This window comes from Athene noctua, chromosome 3, assembly GCF_965140245.1.
Source record: "Athene noctua chromosome 3, bAthNoc1.hap1.1, whole genome shotgun sequence".
NCBI lineage: Eukaryota > Metazoa > Chordata > Aves > Strigiformes > Strigidae > Athene > Athene noctua.
The window spans coordinates 83,850,067-83,865,224 of NC_134039.1; the positions used below are offsets into that span (position 1 = coordinate 83,850,067).

The 15,158-nt window shown below is 42.8% G+C and overlaps 1 protein-coding gene across 1 annotated transcript in view; it reads left to right on the forward strand.

Moving 5' to 3' along the window:
- SFMBT2 (Scm like with four mbt domains 2) overlaps nt 1-15,158 on the forward strand; it is a 121,056-nt gene that overhangs the window by 37,671 nt on the left and 68,227 nt on the right. The window contains exon 5 of the mRNA XM_074903524.1: nt 14,375-14,463. Coding sequence (XP_074759625.1) covers nt 14,375-14,463 — 89 coding nt within the window. The remainder of the gene's footprint in view (nt 1-14,374; nt 14,464-15,158) is intronic.

The window sequence follows — 15,158 nt, forward strand, 5'->3', positions numbered from 1 at the left end:
TGGCGAATGAGGCTTGTTGGCTCATGATAATTTGGGAATGTGCTGGCTCACTCTTGGGTCACGGGGATGGTTAGATTTGCACTATTGTCCCATGCTATGGGCATGAGCAGTGAGATTTGGGGACAACTGTGGGCAAATCACTAAATTAGACCTAGTGCATCCTGCTTTGCTGTTTGCACCTCGCAGCACTGTACCTCACCAACCTGAGCCCTGTGGCACCAGCCTCCTGCCTGAGTCCTGCCAGGGTTTTCCCACAAGGTACCCCTCTGCCTCTCATCTCTGAGATGTGTCTTTTGCCTTTGTGTTGGCAGTCCAGGCTGAAACTGGTAGCAGCTTACTTTTTCTTTCAGATTACTGCTCATGTCTTCAAAAGAAGACACAATTTGAGACTGCCAGCCTGTGGTCATCTAGCCAGGGACGTGTTTCACCTGCCTGTAGCTCTAACATCTATAGATCTCAGATAATGTGAGACTAGACAAATTTTAGATAAGTTGAGTAGCCTAAGGTGAATCTAGTCTTGCACTGTCCATCTAAAGGCAGAAAAACACAAAGTCAAAAATGTGCTTCTGGATATTCTCTGGGTCTCATGCATATCTGGTGAATTTAATAGAGAATTAGTAGGTTTTTTTCATAGTCTAGCGCTTTAACTGTTAACCAGAACTTGCACCCTTCTATTCTTTATTAATGTTTCCCACCAGAGCTAAGAGTTGTCTGAATTATTCTTCTGTAGTGTATTAAACCACACAACGCATATGAGAAACTGCAAGCATCACCCCCACTAATTCTCATCTTTCTGTAGAAGACGGGAAACGAAAAATCCAAACCCAGAATAGGTTTCTTGGACATCAGGTCCCTCTGTGTGTCTTCTGTGTTTTGGTGCCTTTGTTCATAGAGGGTATTTGCTGTAGGCTGTTGGCATTGCCAGGGAAGAAAGGTAATTGTGTGGTGAACTGGTTTATGTTTTATGTAAGAACATTTTGCTGCTGTAAATTTGTTGCATTTTACAGAGCTGTCTCCAAAGAATAGCCTTCAGAAAGTGATTGTGGGATTTAGAAGTGAGAAAAGGCACTTAGTATGTGAGATAATTGGATAGAGTTTGGGGGCATGAGGTCAGAGCCTGGGGCACAATATTTATACTGCAGTGACATCCCCTTACAGAATGGCCCATAACTTTTAGATGTTGTTATGCCGCAGAATCCATTTGGGACTGGCCTCTGAGGTCCCAAAGAGACAGGACATAAAAGTGCCTCTTGTGTCCGTTTGCAAAGGTGAGCCAAGGGGAGAGCATCTAGCATTTGGATCAGGATCAGGTAACCTCCAGACCTCCTTTCCTCGACTAGCTCCACTTTCTAGCATCAGAGAGATCTGGTGCAATGCAGTATTATGTGAAAGACCTTTATACAAATTCATAACAACTATTGGCGTGGTCCAGTGTGTGCCCAGTGGTGGTCAGAGATTCAGGGTATGAACCAAGCTGATGGCTATATTGAAATAGTTCTGGCTATGGTTATAAATGCTAACCGGGATGAGGATTTATTCAGGAATTTCTGTATTTTGCTTTGTAAACATACCTTTTTCCTTTTTCTCCCTTTTTCTTCTGGAACTAGTACACAGGGAGCATGTGAAGTGCTATATGTAGGCTTCCCTAGGGTGATGATGGGCAAGCAGCATGAAGACATCCTCCCCGATGGCTTTCGAAACTTTTAAATCAGGATTTCACAAAGCGTCTGTCCATCTCTGTCTACCTGCAACAGTAAATCTCTCTGCCTGCAAAGGTGACTAAATGCCTGCTTGGTTTTCAAGGGGCTGCAGCTCGGAAGAAAGTAGCTGAGCAACTGCCTGCTAAGTGCGGTTTTGTGCAGGGAATATGGTGTATTTACCTGTGTCTCATATAGGCTCACCATAACCCATCTCCTGCAATCATACTCTGACGTCTGTGACCTGGGCTGCATCTGAGCACTTTGGTTAAGGTGATGATTTTGCCTTGAAAACAGAGCTCTTATAATTTTTTTTTTTTTTTTTTTTTTTTTTTTATCTCTATGGGATAAAAATGGATTTAGAAATTACAATCAAAATACCAGGTTCCCCCCCCGCCCTGAATCCTCCCAAACTGCTGATTTGACAAGGTGTTCATTAAGACTCCTGAGTCTGAAGATTGGGAGCCTGAGCTCTCATTGCACATGATACATCTCTTCTGCGCGCTGAGCCTGGCGCTTAATGCAACTGGAGGAAAAAATAATCAAGGAATGTACGTGGAGGCTTGGGGTTAAGTGGCGAGGACTGTGGAGTTTGGATGCTTATTTTCACAGTGAGCCATCACCCTAATGGACATTGATACTAATGATGGAGGAACCCCTATGGTTATATGGTTTGTTCAGAGCTGTCTAATGCTGGGCATTGCCTGGCTTTCAGAAATACCTTCTAGGAGCTCTGTGTACATATCTGAGACCATTTAAGTCAGCCATTCCTGCTTAAATTTAATACTGTTGTTGATAACGATGAAATTTAGTTACCTTGTACCTAGAACTGCATCAGGCAGAGAGCAATGTTATTGCTGTGCCTAAAGAGCGTACAGTCTCTGTTTGGATAAGAGTGAAGGTAAGGAATTTTAGAGAAACAGAAACCACTTGCTCTGAGTGAAACACAGTGACCTTTGTAGTTATGCATCAGGTTTCCTGCTCATTTATCGCATAGGTAACCAAGAATAAAATCGGCCCTTTTTCACCGCATTGGTTGGTGGAGCAAAATCGGAATAATCGGCTTTCATTCATGCCTGCAGATACAAGAGAACAGATAACTTGAGCCAATTAAAAATATTTGTGTCTGGAGGATCTTTTGTGTTCCTGAGTGAGTTGCCGGGCAGCCACTCTTCCCAATGGTGGTGTTTCTGTTGTCTGGTACTTAGTCTGAATGATGAGGTTCCAGAATTGTGTTCCAGGTGAAACCAATGTAAAAACACCTTAAAAAATAAATAGGGTTATGAATGGTAAATGCTGTAAAAAGTTGAATGCTTCATCCTTGACTAAGACCCTGTTGAAGCTGGAGGGCTGCAGGTGACCTTTTGTCATGCCGAGGGAGCAGGTGAGGGAAGTGGTTGTGTCCCTGCAAGGCCGAGGGTGGGAAGAGAGGAGTTCCCCTCGCCTCTTGCCATCTCCCACCTGCACCTCGCTCTCCCTCCTCCTCTGTTCCCGTACTCCCCAAGGAGAGCAGTGCTGCATCTCAACCATCCCCGGCTGCGTGGTGCCACTTCCACTTGCATGAAGCCTTCTTACAGCGAAGGGACATGACAAGTGCAAATAGAGCTGATAAATTTGTTGCCGTTCTTTATCTACATAATCTGATTGCAGCTGATAGATTATGCCACCAAGATAGAGCAGAGCTGCTTCCCATTAGCAACACACCTCTCCTTTTTATCCTTTTTTAAAATTTATTTTAAATAATCCAGTGGGAGTATTGACTTTAACTGAGGGGAAGTAATTAATCACAGTACTTATGAGCAGATCATTTACTGCAGCTTGAACGCAGGATGGGTACTTGAGGCTGGTGTACTCAGTCAATCAAGGCAGGTTGATATGGGTTAATGGCACATGGGTCATCATACTGTTGGGATATATTAGGCAAATTTGTCTTCTGATCTTGGGCAGTTTAACTTGTAAGCAGAAAGCCATAGCAGCGGGCTCTTGGGAGGAGTGTGCCTCTTTCCACAGTGTTGTGTTTGAGGTGAAGACAGCTGAGCCTACTGCATCCAGTTGCCTCAGCTGGTGCTGGTAGTGACCCTCCTGCCAGTTATTTCTTGCTAGGCAGAGTGTTTTGCTAGGCTTCCTCAGCTGCAGAAAGTTAACGGAGAAGATTGCTGCAAGATCTTGGATCATTCAAAAAAATAACTTCAGTGTAACAGCATCCACTCACCCTGTCTGCACACACTGAACGCCGTTCTCCCACAGCATGCCCCATCCACGTCCTTTCCTTCTTCCACCTGTAGTTCCCACAGCTGGGTGGGAGACGTAGCACAGGCCAGAGCAAGCTTCAAGAAATGAAAAGCAACTCCCAAGCCACCTGCTGCTTTTTTATTGTTAAAAAGATAACAGTTAATTAAGGACTGGAGAAACCTGAGGGGAATAGTGTGCATGTCTGTGAAAGACTCAAAGGATGTTAGGAAGTAAAGTCTCCTGTAGACAGTAAGAAAATTTCTTTGCACATGAACTTGCTTGTTTTGACTGAGACAATATATAAGTGGATCATTTCTGGAAACCTTGAGTGGCAGCAGGAAGGATAACAGTCTCATTATACTGAAATTCAGTGTAATTTTAAGAAGCAACTATAAGAGAATGCTTCAGGTGAGAACCTAAAACGTGTTCATGCCTCTCTTCATTTTTACATCTCTTTACTTTTTTCTAATTAAGGGCTGCTCTTGCATGCAGAATTGGGTATGCAAGGATTAAAGTCTGTGCACTGTCCCTTCCTTGTGCCAAGACCATAAGAAGTGCAGCAGGGATAGTCATCTCTTAGAAACAGCATCGGGGTGTTTTGGGTAGCCTGAAAAACCAGAGCACACCCAAGTGTTTTGAAGACAATTTAAAATCATTCAGCATGTTCTTATTGTGTGAAGAAGCTCACATGGGCTAAAAGAATAACATGAATTTGAAGTTTACACATTTTCAGTTTTATTTATTAACAATTTTAGATCTTTAACAATAATAAGAGCTAGTAGACCAATCGATAGCTCAAAGCAGCATCTTCTAACAGTGTACAAGAGCTACTGATTACCTTAGAGATAGCACACTTCCTCCTAACATCTCTTTATTAGCCTGTTGTAAATTCACACCAATGGGACCACAACGTACTGGTGACTCCAGGAGTGTATTCTGAGCGCATGTGTTCTCTGATGGACAGCTGCTTATAATAACTTCAGGTTTCCCTGTATAGAGTATTTTCTTTGAAGGCTTTCCATATTTAAGATAAGTGAGTAGAAGGTGATGCCTGAGCTCTGAAGTTGGTATCTCTTGATATTTATGACTGTGTCGTTAGGAAATCAGATCAACAACTTCTGATGGATTTTTTTTTTTTTTTTTTGAACTGCATTTTCATTATTTTGTGAACTCATTCAAACTGAAAAGCTCTGCTGGTGTGAGAACAGAAGGTGGTTTGAAGTTTTAAGAAACTGATTTGAAGATGTCTCCAGGCCCATTTGGCTTTTTCCAGGCAGCCCACGAAAGAATCCAAAATGAACAGTCATTTTTATAGAAAATGCCATTAAATCACTAAGCAGCACTTTTTTTTTTTACATTTATTTTGGAAATGCCTAATGAGAGATCTGGCTACGTAGGGTATGCAGCAGAGGGTGTTCCTTGCCCTGAAGGTTGTGGGAAGGGTTCAAAAGCAGCGTAGACACAGCCTGAGCCCTTTGCTTGGGGGTACGGGGGGATCCTAGAGCAGGGACAGCACTCACACTCCCATCCTATTTTCATATCTAGTCTGGTTCAGAAGGACGTATATAGTTCAGCAAGCTGAATGAAAATGTTTGGATTCAACTGTTTTCTGTCAAAATGCTGTTTTATCAAAATGGAAATATTTTGTGAGAACATGTCAGTTTTGACAAATTGTTTTGATGGGTGAAGTCTAAACAAATTGTTTTAGCATTCTATGCTCTTTTGATATAAAGACATCTCATTTTGATTCCATGATTTAGACCTTTGTAACAGAGTTATAACATTTATATGTTAAGGCTTTTATAACATATAAGTGTTGCATCAAATGTGTGACAACTTTAAAATGAGATATTGATAAGGTTTCTGTATTTTTGCAATATGCTATTTACCTTTTCAAAAAGTGCATATCTTATAATATCTATATATAAACTTTTGAACATTGTGAATTACTTCTTTAGAAACTGTGTTTCTTTTATGAGATCCTAATATTTTAATTTATTTTATAATGGAGCGACCAAAAACGCCCAGGTCCTGTCCAGCTATAATTCCTCTTGTTAACTTTTATTCGTTCCAGTCCTAGGAAGGAGTTAAATTTTTAATAAGAAGAATAGTTGCCACAGTGAGAGTGTTGTCACTTAGCAGATTTATCCCAAAGATTTTAAACCATTTTATAAAGCTGTTTAAGATGCTGTTCTTCACGTATGAGAAAATTAAAACTCTGTTGTTTAGAGGTTGATGGGGTCCGGTGGGGTTTCTCTGGTAGAGGTGTCGACAGGTTTCTGGTGATTCTGGGTTATTAAAAAAAAACCACAACCAAACATGAAAAGCATTTTTTTCTTGTTTTTCTCTCTTTTCTTTTTTCTTTTTTCTTTTTTCTTTTTTCTTTTTTCTTTTTTCTTTTTTCTTTTTTCTTTTTTCTTTTTTCTTTTTTCTTTTTTCTTTTTTCTTTTTTCTTTTTTCTTTTTTCTTTTTTCTTTTTTCTTTTTTCTTTTTTCTTTTTTCTTTTTTCTTTTTTCTTTTTTCTTTTTTCTTTTTTCTTTTTTCTTTTTTCTTTTTTCTTTTTTCTTTTTTCTTTTTTCTTTTTTCTTTTTTCTTTTTTCTTTTTTCTTTTTTCTTTTTTCTTTTTTCTTTTTTCTTTTTTCTTTTTTCTTTTTTCTTTTTTCTTTTTTCTTTTTTCTTTTTTCTTTTTTCTTTTTTCTTTTTTCTTTTTTCTTTTTTCGTATGGACAAAAATTAGCATCATTTGATATTATTACTTGTCTTTGACCCTGTCCTCTCAGGCTCAAGTCCTCTCAGATGGGCTAGTGTTAGGTTGTCCTCATGCCTGCAAGCTTGTACTTGATGTGTTCAAACACTAGGTAGATAGATGGGCATAGATACTCAATCATGCATGATGTATTATTTTGTATTATCATGCATTATTTTGAAGGAATGGCACACTACTCGCTCAATGGTCCCAGGTGGCTGGAAGCGTGGTCGTCTGATGCCTTTTCTTGTGGCTGGGAAGGGCAAGGGTATCCACAGGGTATGTAAAGTTGTTTCTGAGGAGTAGCTAATTTAGGTGCTGTAAGCCAGTATTTTTGTGCTACTATTCGTTTTTTTCACTGAATGCAGCAGCTCAGATTCCTGAGTATTGCTCTTGTTGATCAAGTGAGTGGTTTGGGGGGAAAAAACAGTCATAAAAAAGGGAAAAATTATAGTGCATGTTCTTTTTCATTGTCTTCTCAGTCCTTCAGATTTCAAGGCTTTTCCTGTGCTTTGCAATGTACTGTTCTTGAGGACAAAAAAAAAAAAAAGAGGATTTTCATATAAGCTCATGACCTGGAGAGAAGTTGGCGTTAGAAAAACAGCAACTACTAGGAGAATAGATAAAATCCCAGGAGTTGGTAATGTGATAATAGTATCTCATATTCACTGAATGGAGCGCCTATGACTCAGTGCTTTCATGGGACTGTAAATGTTCTTTTAATCTCTTATTTCTCTGGAGAGGCAGATAAATCTGAACCTATTATATGCTGTGGCTGAGGCAGGGCACAGAGATTTACAGGGGCAGGCGGTTGTGCGCTGGGAATGAAGCCGCTGTCCTGGCTCTTCAGCCTGTGCTTAACAGGATTACAGGGGATGCAGTGATGCAGAGTTGCAGCACTCTGGACTTTTTTTTTGCTGCTATTTGCCTGGTTTTTCATGGTTAGCGTGCACGGGGCAAGGGGAAAGAGCTGGTTTTGAACAGCTGATGTTGAAAACCTGGCGCAAGGTGAGGGGTGGTAATGGTACTTCACATATCAACCAGGGTTTGCAGCAGCCCCTGGTCCTCAGCTGCTGCTCTGGTGCCCAGCTTTGGGCCAATCAGGTCCAGCCACAGCCCTTAGTTTCTTTTCTTCAAAAAAGGAGACTAATGAGTAGAAGTGAGAAAATGGCAGGGAGTCAAAAGGGGAGAGAAGAATTGGGAGTCAGAGACGTTGGGGGCAGAGTGAATCGAATAGAGAAAGAAGTGGGAAGAGTTATTATTAGAGGGATATTGGGTGCAATCTATTTTGTGACGGAGTTCAGCCCTGTGGAAGGGGAGCTCAATTTTATAACCTGTACCATCACTTCTGCAGAAATAAATAGAGTATTAATGTGAAAGGGTCCTTTTTCTTCCTAATTTAAGAATCTGCTGTAGTATCTCCTAACTAGAAGCTGCTCTCTGAGATATTTTTCATTGAAGGAGGCAGGATTTTTGTGTTTTCCTGCAGGAGACACACAGGTCGTGTGCTGCAAAGACTGCAGCGGAGCAGGGATACCTGGTTTTCACTTTTGCAGGTGTGGATAATTTCACCAAGGTCTGTTAGGAGGAGGCAAAGCCTGGGCTCAGCCTTAAGCAGCCCAGCCTGGTGCTGAGTCTGGGAATGGGTACATCACTATAACTGCTCCTCAGGAACTGGGGGGAGAAAAGCGGGGTCTTTCTCAGGTCTTTCTGTAGTGATCTAGATCCAGATGGATTTTCCCCTCTGTGCAGTTAGTCCTGCATGAGTGCAATCTGGAGCAGAGCTATTGGCTCTGCTATGGATACACCTTGGCCCAGCAACATGCAGATCTAGCCTTTGTTTTGGCCTGCTTTGCTTGAAGGCAGGTGGTTCTGTGGCATTTTTATGGCAGGAAGATGCTTTAAAGCCTTTGGCCTTGGAGCTGCAGAGGTGTGAAAACAACCACCCACGCCGTCTCCAAGATGAACTGAACCCGATCCAAAGGAAACAGGCACATCTGTGGCTCCAGGCAGGGCTGTGGTGTTGCCTGCTAAACCTGGAAAGAAAAGCAGTTAGGAGAGCATTGGCCTTTCGGGAGCATTGCCTCATGTGATGCATGCCTTGTCTTTAGGCTCTACTGTGTCTAATCTGGTGCAAGCTCTGACTGATGCTTTTTCCATGGTTAGAGTGTTGCTAATACCTGTCTCCTCTCTGGATTATCTAGTGTTTAATCATTCAGTTCAGATCACACTGTAGCCTTAGTATCAGTGAGATCAGTAAACTAAGTTTTTTGTTTTTTTTTTTCCTCTTGAATTGTTTCCACTCACTGTGACAAACTTGATGGCGTTTGGCCCCCAGGGTCTTGGACAATTGCACAATCTGGTATCGGTCACCTCTCTGCACAGCAGACCCTGTGCAGGACCATGGGGCTGGCACTAACATGGGTCTGTTACTCATGGCAATAGTGGGACTCTTGGCAAAGCTGTGTCCTAATAGAACATCAAAGCCTCATGCTCTAGAGGACCAATCACTGTGATTATGTTACTGTTGTCCTGGTCAAGCAAGCCATCGCTGATGAGGACATAATTTCAAAAGTAGCCTCAATGTAACTAGAATATCTCAAATGCTTTCTTGTCATTGGGCCTCTTTGGAGCACCATTATGGTGTGGCTGACAGCTCCTTTCCGTGGTGCCATCTTCACAGATGAGCTGTGTGTCATGGATGAGTGATTTAGATCACTTAAAGGACCACCACCAAAGGTATTAACAAAAGTAATTTTAATGTGGATTTGTAAAAGTGTGACTTAACGAAGTTTGATGGCAAAGGTTCCCTCTACTACTTACTACATGGAAGAAACATACAAAGGAAAATGAAGTTAGAATCAATTTAGAATGATTTACACAGAGACCGGAGATGCAAAAAGGTAAGGGAGACCCTCCTGTTGAGTCACGAGGTTCAGAGTAGACCCCCTTGTTTTCTAAACTCTTGCTGGAGCCTAGGTGTGGCTAGATCCAATCTTAGTCTCAGACTTGGTCAACACTTTAATGGAAGAGATAGGGTAAGGGAAATCTCTTGTTGAGTCACGAGATTCAGAATGGACCCCCTTGCTCTCTAAACTCCCTCAGAGAGGAGTCTAGACTTAGTCCCAAACTTGGTCAGTGGTTTATGTCTAATGGGATAAGACGTGGATTTCATTCAGCATGCTACCGGTCACAGAGGATCTGTTGTGAATAAAGAGTCTCTCTGCCATGGATAAGGAAGGATCTCTTAGTCTCAGGTGAGGAATCTCAAGCGTTAAGAGGCGTCCCTGCTCAAGCAGAGAGTCGCCTGACATACAGTCCAGTTGCTCTCCAGGGAGAACTCGAATTGGGCTCTTCCATTGGTTTGTCATTGGCAAAAGGTCTCTTTGCTTTGAGGAGCAGCCTTGAGACAAGTCCCAGCTCAAGGGCAAGTCACCACCGTGCAGCCACACTGCCTAGAAGGGAGAGCTCAAAGCAGGCTCACTTAGGCTATTGTATTTATGAGATAAAGTGATCGGCTCGTAGCCAAACTGCATACAGTGGGAAAGGCATGCGCGAGACCCCTTGTACCCACAACATCCTTTGTTCCTTGATAAATGAACCTTGGGAAAACCACCAGCTTTTCAGGTGTTAGTCTCATGATTGGTGATCCAAGCTCACATGCATTGGTGCTCACTGGGTCGCTGTGCTCCTTTGTGTGTTTTCTTGAGGAGTTCTTGTCCCAGCGCCAGCTCAGGCCTTTGCCTCCTTTGGAGCCTGTACCCAGCTGCTGGGCGTTTGGTGAAGGGGGGGTCAAATGCATCCGTCACGCTGTGCCTGGTGAGGGAAGGGTGGGTGTGCAAAGGGACTGGTAAGCTTTCAGCTTGCTTAGAGAGGATTTTGTGCACAGGTAAAATTCTTCCAGTTTTGTCAGCTACCTGGATTGCAAAGAACAAGGGATGTTTTCTCCTTTGCCATCAAGATGGAAATACCAGGGAACTTCCTTACTATGAAGATTTCTTGCCACACTTTAAGTCTAAGAGCTTGGGTGGCATGAATTAGGGTGAGCTAATCATGCACTTGTACATTGCTGCTTGTGCCCATCACATTTTGTGGTTGGAGGTGGCTCATCAGAGTATTTCCGTTTGAAGGACACATTTTGTCCTGTGTGGCTTTTGTCTTTTGTAGAAGGACCTCCCTCCCTGGTAGAAGTGGTTCTATTTGAAAGGATCGATGAAATTTCTTGCACTTTATTTCTTGTGTGTGTGTTTCCCCTGCCTCCCACAGCACCACAGATGTCAGCTGGGATCCTGGAGGTGCATTCAGCTTGATAGGTTCTGGGTGGGGGAAGTTCACAGAGGTCTTCTGGGGAGGTGGGTGCATTGAAAGGTGGAGAAAATATGGATGTCTGAGCCCCGTGGACCACTCCTGACTCACTGAACTTATTTAAGGAAGGAAAAATTGTTTTGAAAGTAGCAATACTAGTGGAGCTTAGGTCCCTGTGGAACAGGATCCTTTGTCCTGTCCAATTTCCCATCCCACCAGTTGGCCAGCCAGCTGCAGATGGGCTCTAAAAGCAGAGTTCTTCCAGCCTGTCTGCTGCAGGAGAAGTTCAGTTGGATCCTTTCCTGTAGCTAACAAGTTAAAATGTGAATTACTGATTGAAAATCAATGCTTCATTCACAGGTGCTCGGTCTGATACACCAGAGAAGCACCAGCATTTCCTGAGATGGATTCTTAGGTTGGGCACCCATGCGTTACACTGCCAGCTATTCTCATTTACCCAGCAGATTTTCCTTTGTTTGAATATTCTTGTTTAACATTTTGCTTGGTCCTTGAAGGTTTTTGCAGGTATTGTGATGGTTCAGATTCACTTCGTTACTGCTAAAAATTAATACTTGCATTGTAATGACTTGAACTGCAGTTCTGAGAAGCCTGATTGTGCTCTCCAGACACAGAAAAAGTGCAAATCCTTGTTCCTAAAACTTCCAGTGCAATCTGTTCTCTCCCAGAGGTTTCCAGAACCACTTTATCTTCATTGCAAAAGAAGAATAAAATAAAGCAAAACACCAGGTATTAGTTTGGGGGAGATGGCTCTGAAACCACTGAGAAACTGGGAGTAGCTGGAGTGTTTTTTCAGCTGAGTCTGATTAGTCTGAAAACAGAGGTCACCTTGGCGCTTTTGGAGTTTGGAAGCCTGTAACCCAGATTTAAACGTGGAGAGGGGCACCATCTTATTTAGTTGTCAAAAAGCAGCGAGGTGCAAGTCTTTTAAAGAGGACAAGGGATTTTTTTTTGAGACATTAGAAGGGGTACTGACTGACAGACAGCAAGATCTGTGAATCGGGCACCGTTAAGACATCTCAAATCAGGCATCTGGAAATGTAGGCCCCTGAAATCTGTTGTCAACTTTGAAAATCCTATTCCCCCCTTCCTCCTGCCAGCTTTGAAAGTTCGAACTCTGTTCTTTTTATCACATTTGTCATTCCTTAGTAATGAAGCTCTGGCATTCAAAATTTGGCTGACAACTTTGTGGGTATGAGCCAAAAAGAAGTTCAACTTGCACCTTTCTCTGATGCACCCAGTGCTGTTCGCAGCGAGAGGCAGAAGTCTGAACTAGAGGGACGCCAGTCTCATTCATTACAGCAATTACTATCTTCTCACTGATGCTAAAATTAAACTTGTTTTCTTTATGGTAATGTAGGTGGACAGGAACTGATGAGGTGTACGCAACAGGAATGTTGAGAGCGGAAGTGCCATGTATAAACCATTTCTTCTCAGGCTATTCTGTCTTAAATAATGTAAAGGTCATAAATCTGATAGAAATCATGCAAAATCAGTGCTGCAAAAGACTTAAAATAGTTCCAGGCAAGTTCAAGTATTATTTTATAGAGGTTCAAGTCCAGCACTTTAAGGTTTGATAATTTTGAATACATTTAAATGCACTTTTAAAGTTGTTTAGATCTATAAAGTGAATGTATAGTTCAAGTGGTGTTGGGAGAACGGGCTTTTGGGGAAGGAGAAATGAGAAACTCAGGAGTGAGATCTGATGTAAATTCTGCTGGGCCTGGCTTCTGTCTTTGTCCATGGTCAACTATATGGATTGCATAAGGTATGTATAACTGAGTGTGGGACAGAGTCCAAGTGTGCCAAGCACTCGTGCTGGATGGAAGCTCAACCATGAGCATGTTGTGCCAGGTTTCATGGCAGTGTCATTTGGGCAAACCCAGTGTTCCCTCTGTCCGTTCCTTTAGTTCAGTGTTTGGCAGCAGATGGCTCGAGGATACACTTTGAGGAAGCTCATGTTTGGTCTTCATGACTGGAGGTAACGATGGCAAAATTTGTGCCCGCAGTGCTGTTTGTATTTGCAGTCTGATGTCCTCCTGCTCTAACCACTGAGATTGCACCTTCTCAGAGGTCCAAAACCTCGGGTTCTACATTGTTAGGGCAGTGTGGTAGCTGATACCAGTCTTTGGGAAGAACTGAGAAGTCACAGTCACCAAGCATTTAAAACATTTAGAAATCCCACTCTGATACGTGTGAAAGCGCATAGTGCTTCAGACTGGATTTCTCTTGGTTGCCTAATGTGGTATTTCCCTAAAGTGTGGAGCAAAGGGCTTGCTTTGAGGAAACCATGAGAGCTGCTGCTGTTTAATTATTCTAGACCTATGCTGATTAATTACGGCCCTTCCTGGGCTCCCCTGTGGGATAGTGGTCTTTAAACCTTGTATCAAGTTGTTTGTTCAGAGGAAATGTTTTAATTTTCAAATGCTGGTGACTTTTTTTCCCTTCTATAAGTGTAGTTATGTTAGCAAGATAACTATATCACTGCTGGTTCTCTCACGCAGAAGTGAGATTTTTGGGGAGAGAAGAATGTTTCTGATGCAATTTAATTCCCATGTACAGGCAGGTGGAATTAAAGTCTGGTTTCTGGGTTTCCGATTGCAGATGCACAATGAGTTTGAAGAGGCATCTGTATCTCTGAAACGGAGATTTGCTGAATTGCCATTTGGTGCCCAGCTTTTACTGATATCAACAAGAATTGAATCAGAACTTGAATAGCAGAAGCAACACTTCTATATTTCAGTTCAAATCTCATGAAACTGTGGGGATACAGATCCTGAAGTAACACAGGCTTACAATGTTTAGCTCAGACATTATTCAAATTGTTTTGGAAATGAAATTGAAGTTTCTGATAAATTCTTTTAAGTCTGCTTGCAAAGGTATTGACTCAGCAGCTGACATACGATGTTCTCAGGGTTGATTTTTCTGCTTTGTGGGTGAAGGCATCTGGAGTTTCTGTGGTCCTGTCAAGGAACTGAAAGTTTGCACGGCTTTTTTTTTTTTTTTTTCTCAGAGGTCATCAGTAAACATACAAAGAGAATTTATAAATCATATCTGAATCTGTGTGATAAGCAGGATAGGGGTGGTTACACAAGCAATGGCCAATTTTGAATGGGAGAGATGGAGGCGATAAATCACGCTGCTGTAAATCACTGTCAGTGACTACAGTGGAGCTACACCTTCCCTTATTTTGGGATGTAACTGTGTGCGCGGGTTGCCCATGGAACTGGACAACAAATCAGCTTTTCTCCTGGTTTGGATTGCAACCGTATCTGAAACTTCAGAGTTGGTAAATCACCGAGGAGATGATTCTAAAACACATGTTGCAAGTCTATTGCAGTCTGCTGTGCTAAGCATTTCTTTCCTTTCCTCCCCAGCAATCAAAGAGAAATACATGGACTGGACGGAGTTTCTCATACACGATTTGACCGGTGCCCGGACTGCGCCTGCGAATTTACTGGAAGGCGTATGTATTAGATTGCAGTTTCTATCTGATAACGGCGTCGCGGTGTGCATGCTGCAGCAGTGTTTGCACTCCTGACGTGTAGGGCTGTGTGCTTGTAGCATCTGTGTGCCAGCATCAGGGGCTGATCCAGCGCTGGCCAAAAGTCGGTGGCAACGTTGCCTTGACTCTGCTGGCTCTACTTCTGACCTAGTGCTGGGTAGTTTGTTTTGCCTTTAAGCTGGAGGGTGGTGCTTAGGAAGTTGGGTGCTCGAAAAGGGCTGGGTGGTGAAGGAGAGAGTGGAGGGAGTCTCTAGGGAGAAGGACACAACCCTTCAGTGCCCCATTAGACCCACGAAACTGGTGAGCTGAGCTTTCAAGTCAGGACGCAGGTTGGAGATGGGGTTTAGGAGGTTGATGGGAAGCACTATCAGGTTTATGTGCATATGAAAATAGCTCCCCCAAGGACATTCCCTCCACCTAAACACAGCAGTCAGATTTAGCAGGGAAGCTGGGTGAGGCGGCCTCAGTAGTCAGGAGAGAAGGGTCTGTTTTCTCAGATGCACCCATATGGCCAAGAGCCCAGTCTGTGCCGTGTGTTCACAGGGTGCCTGGGGCAGCCTCACCTTGCCTTGAGCTCTTGGACAAAAATCCCACAGATTCACCTTGAAACTGTGGGAGCAGAGCACCTTCTTCATCGGGACCTGCCCTGCTCTCTT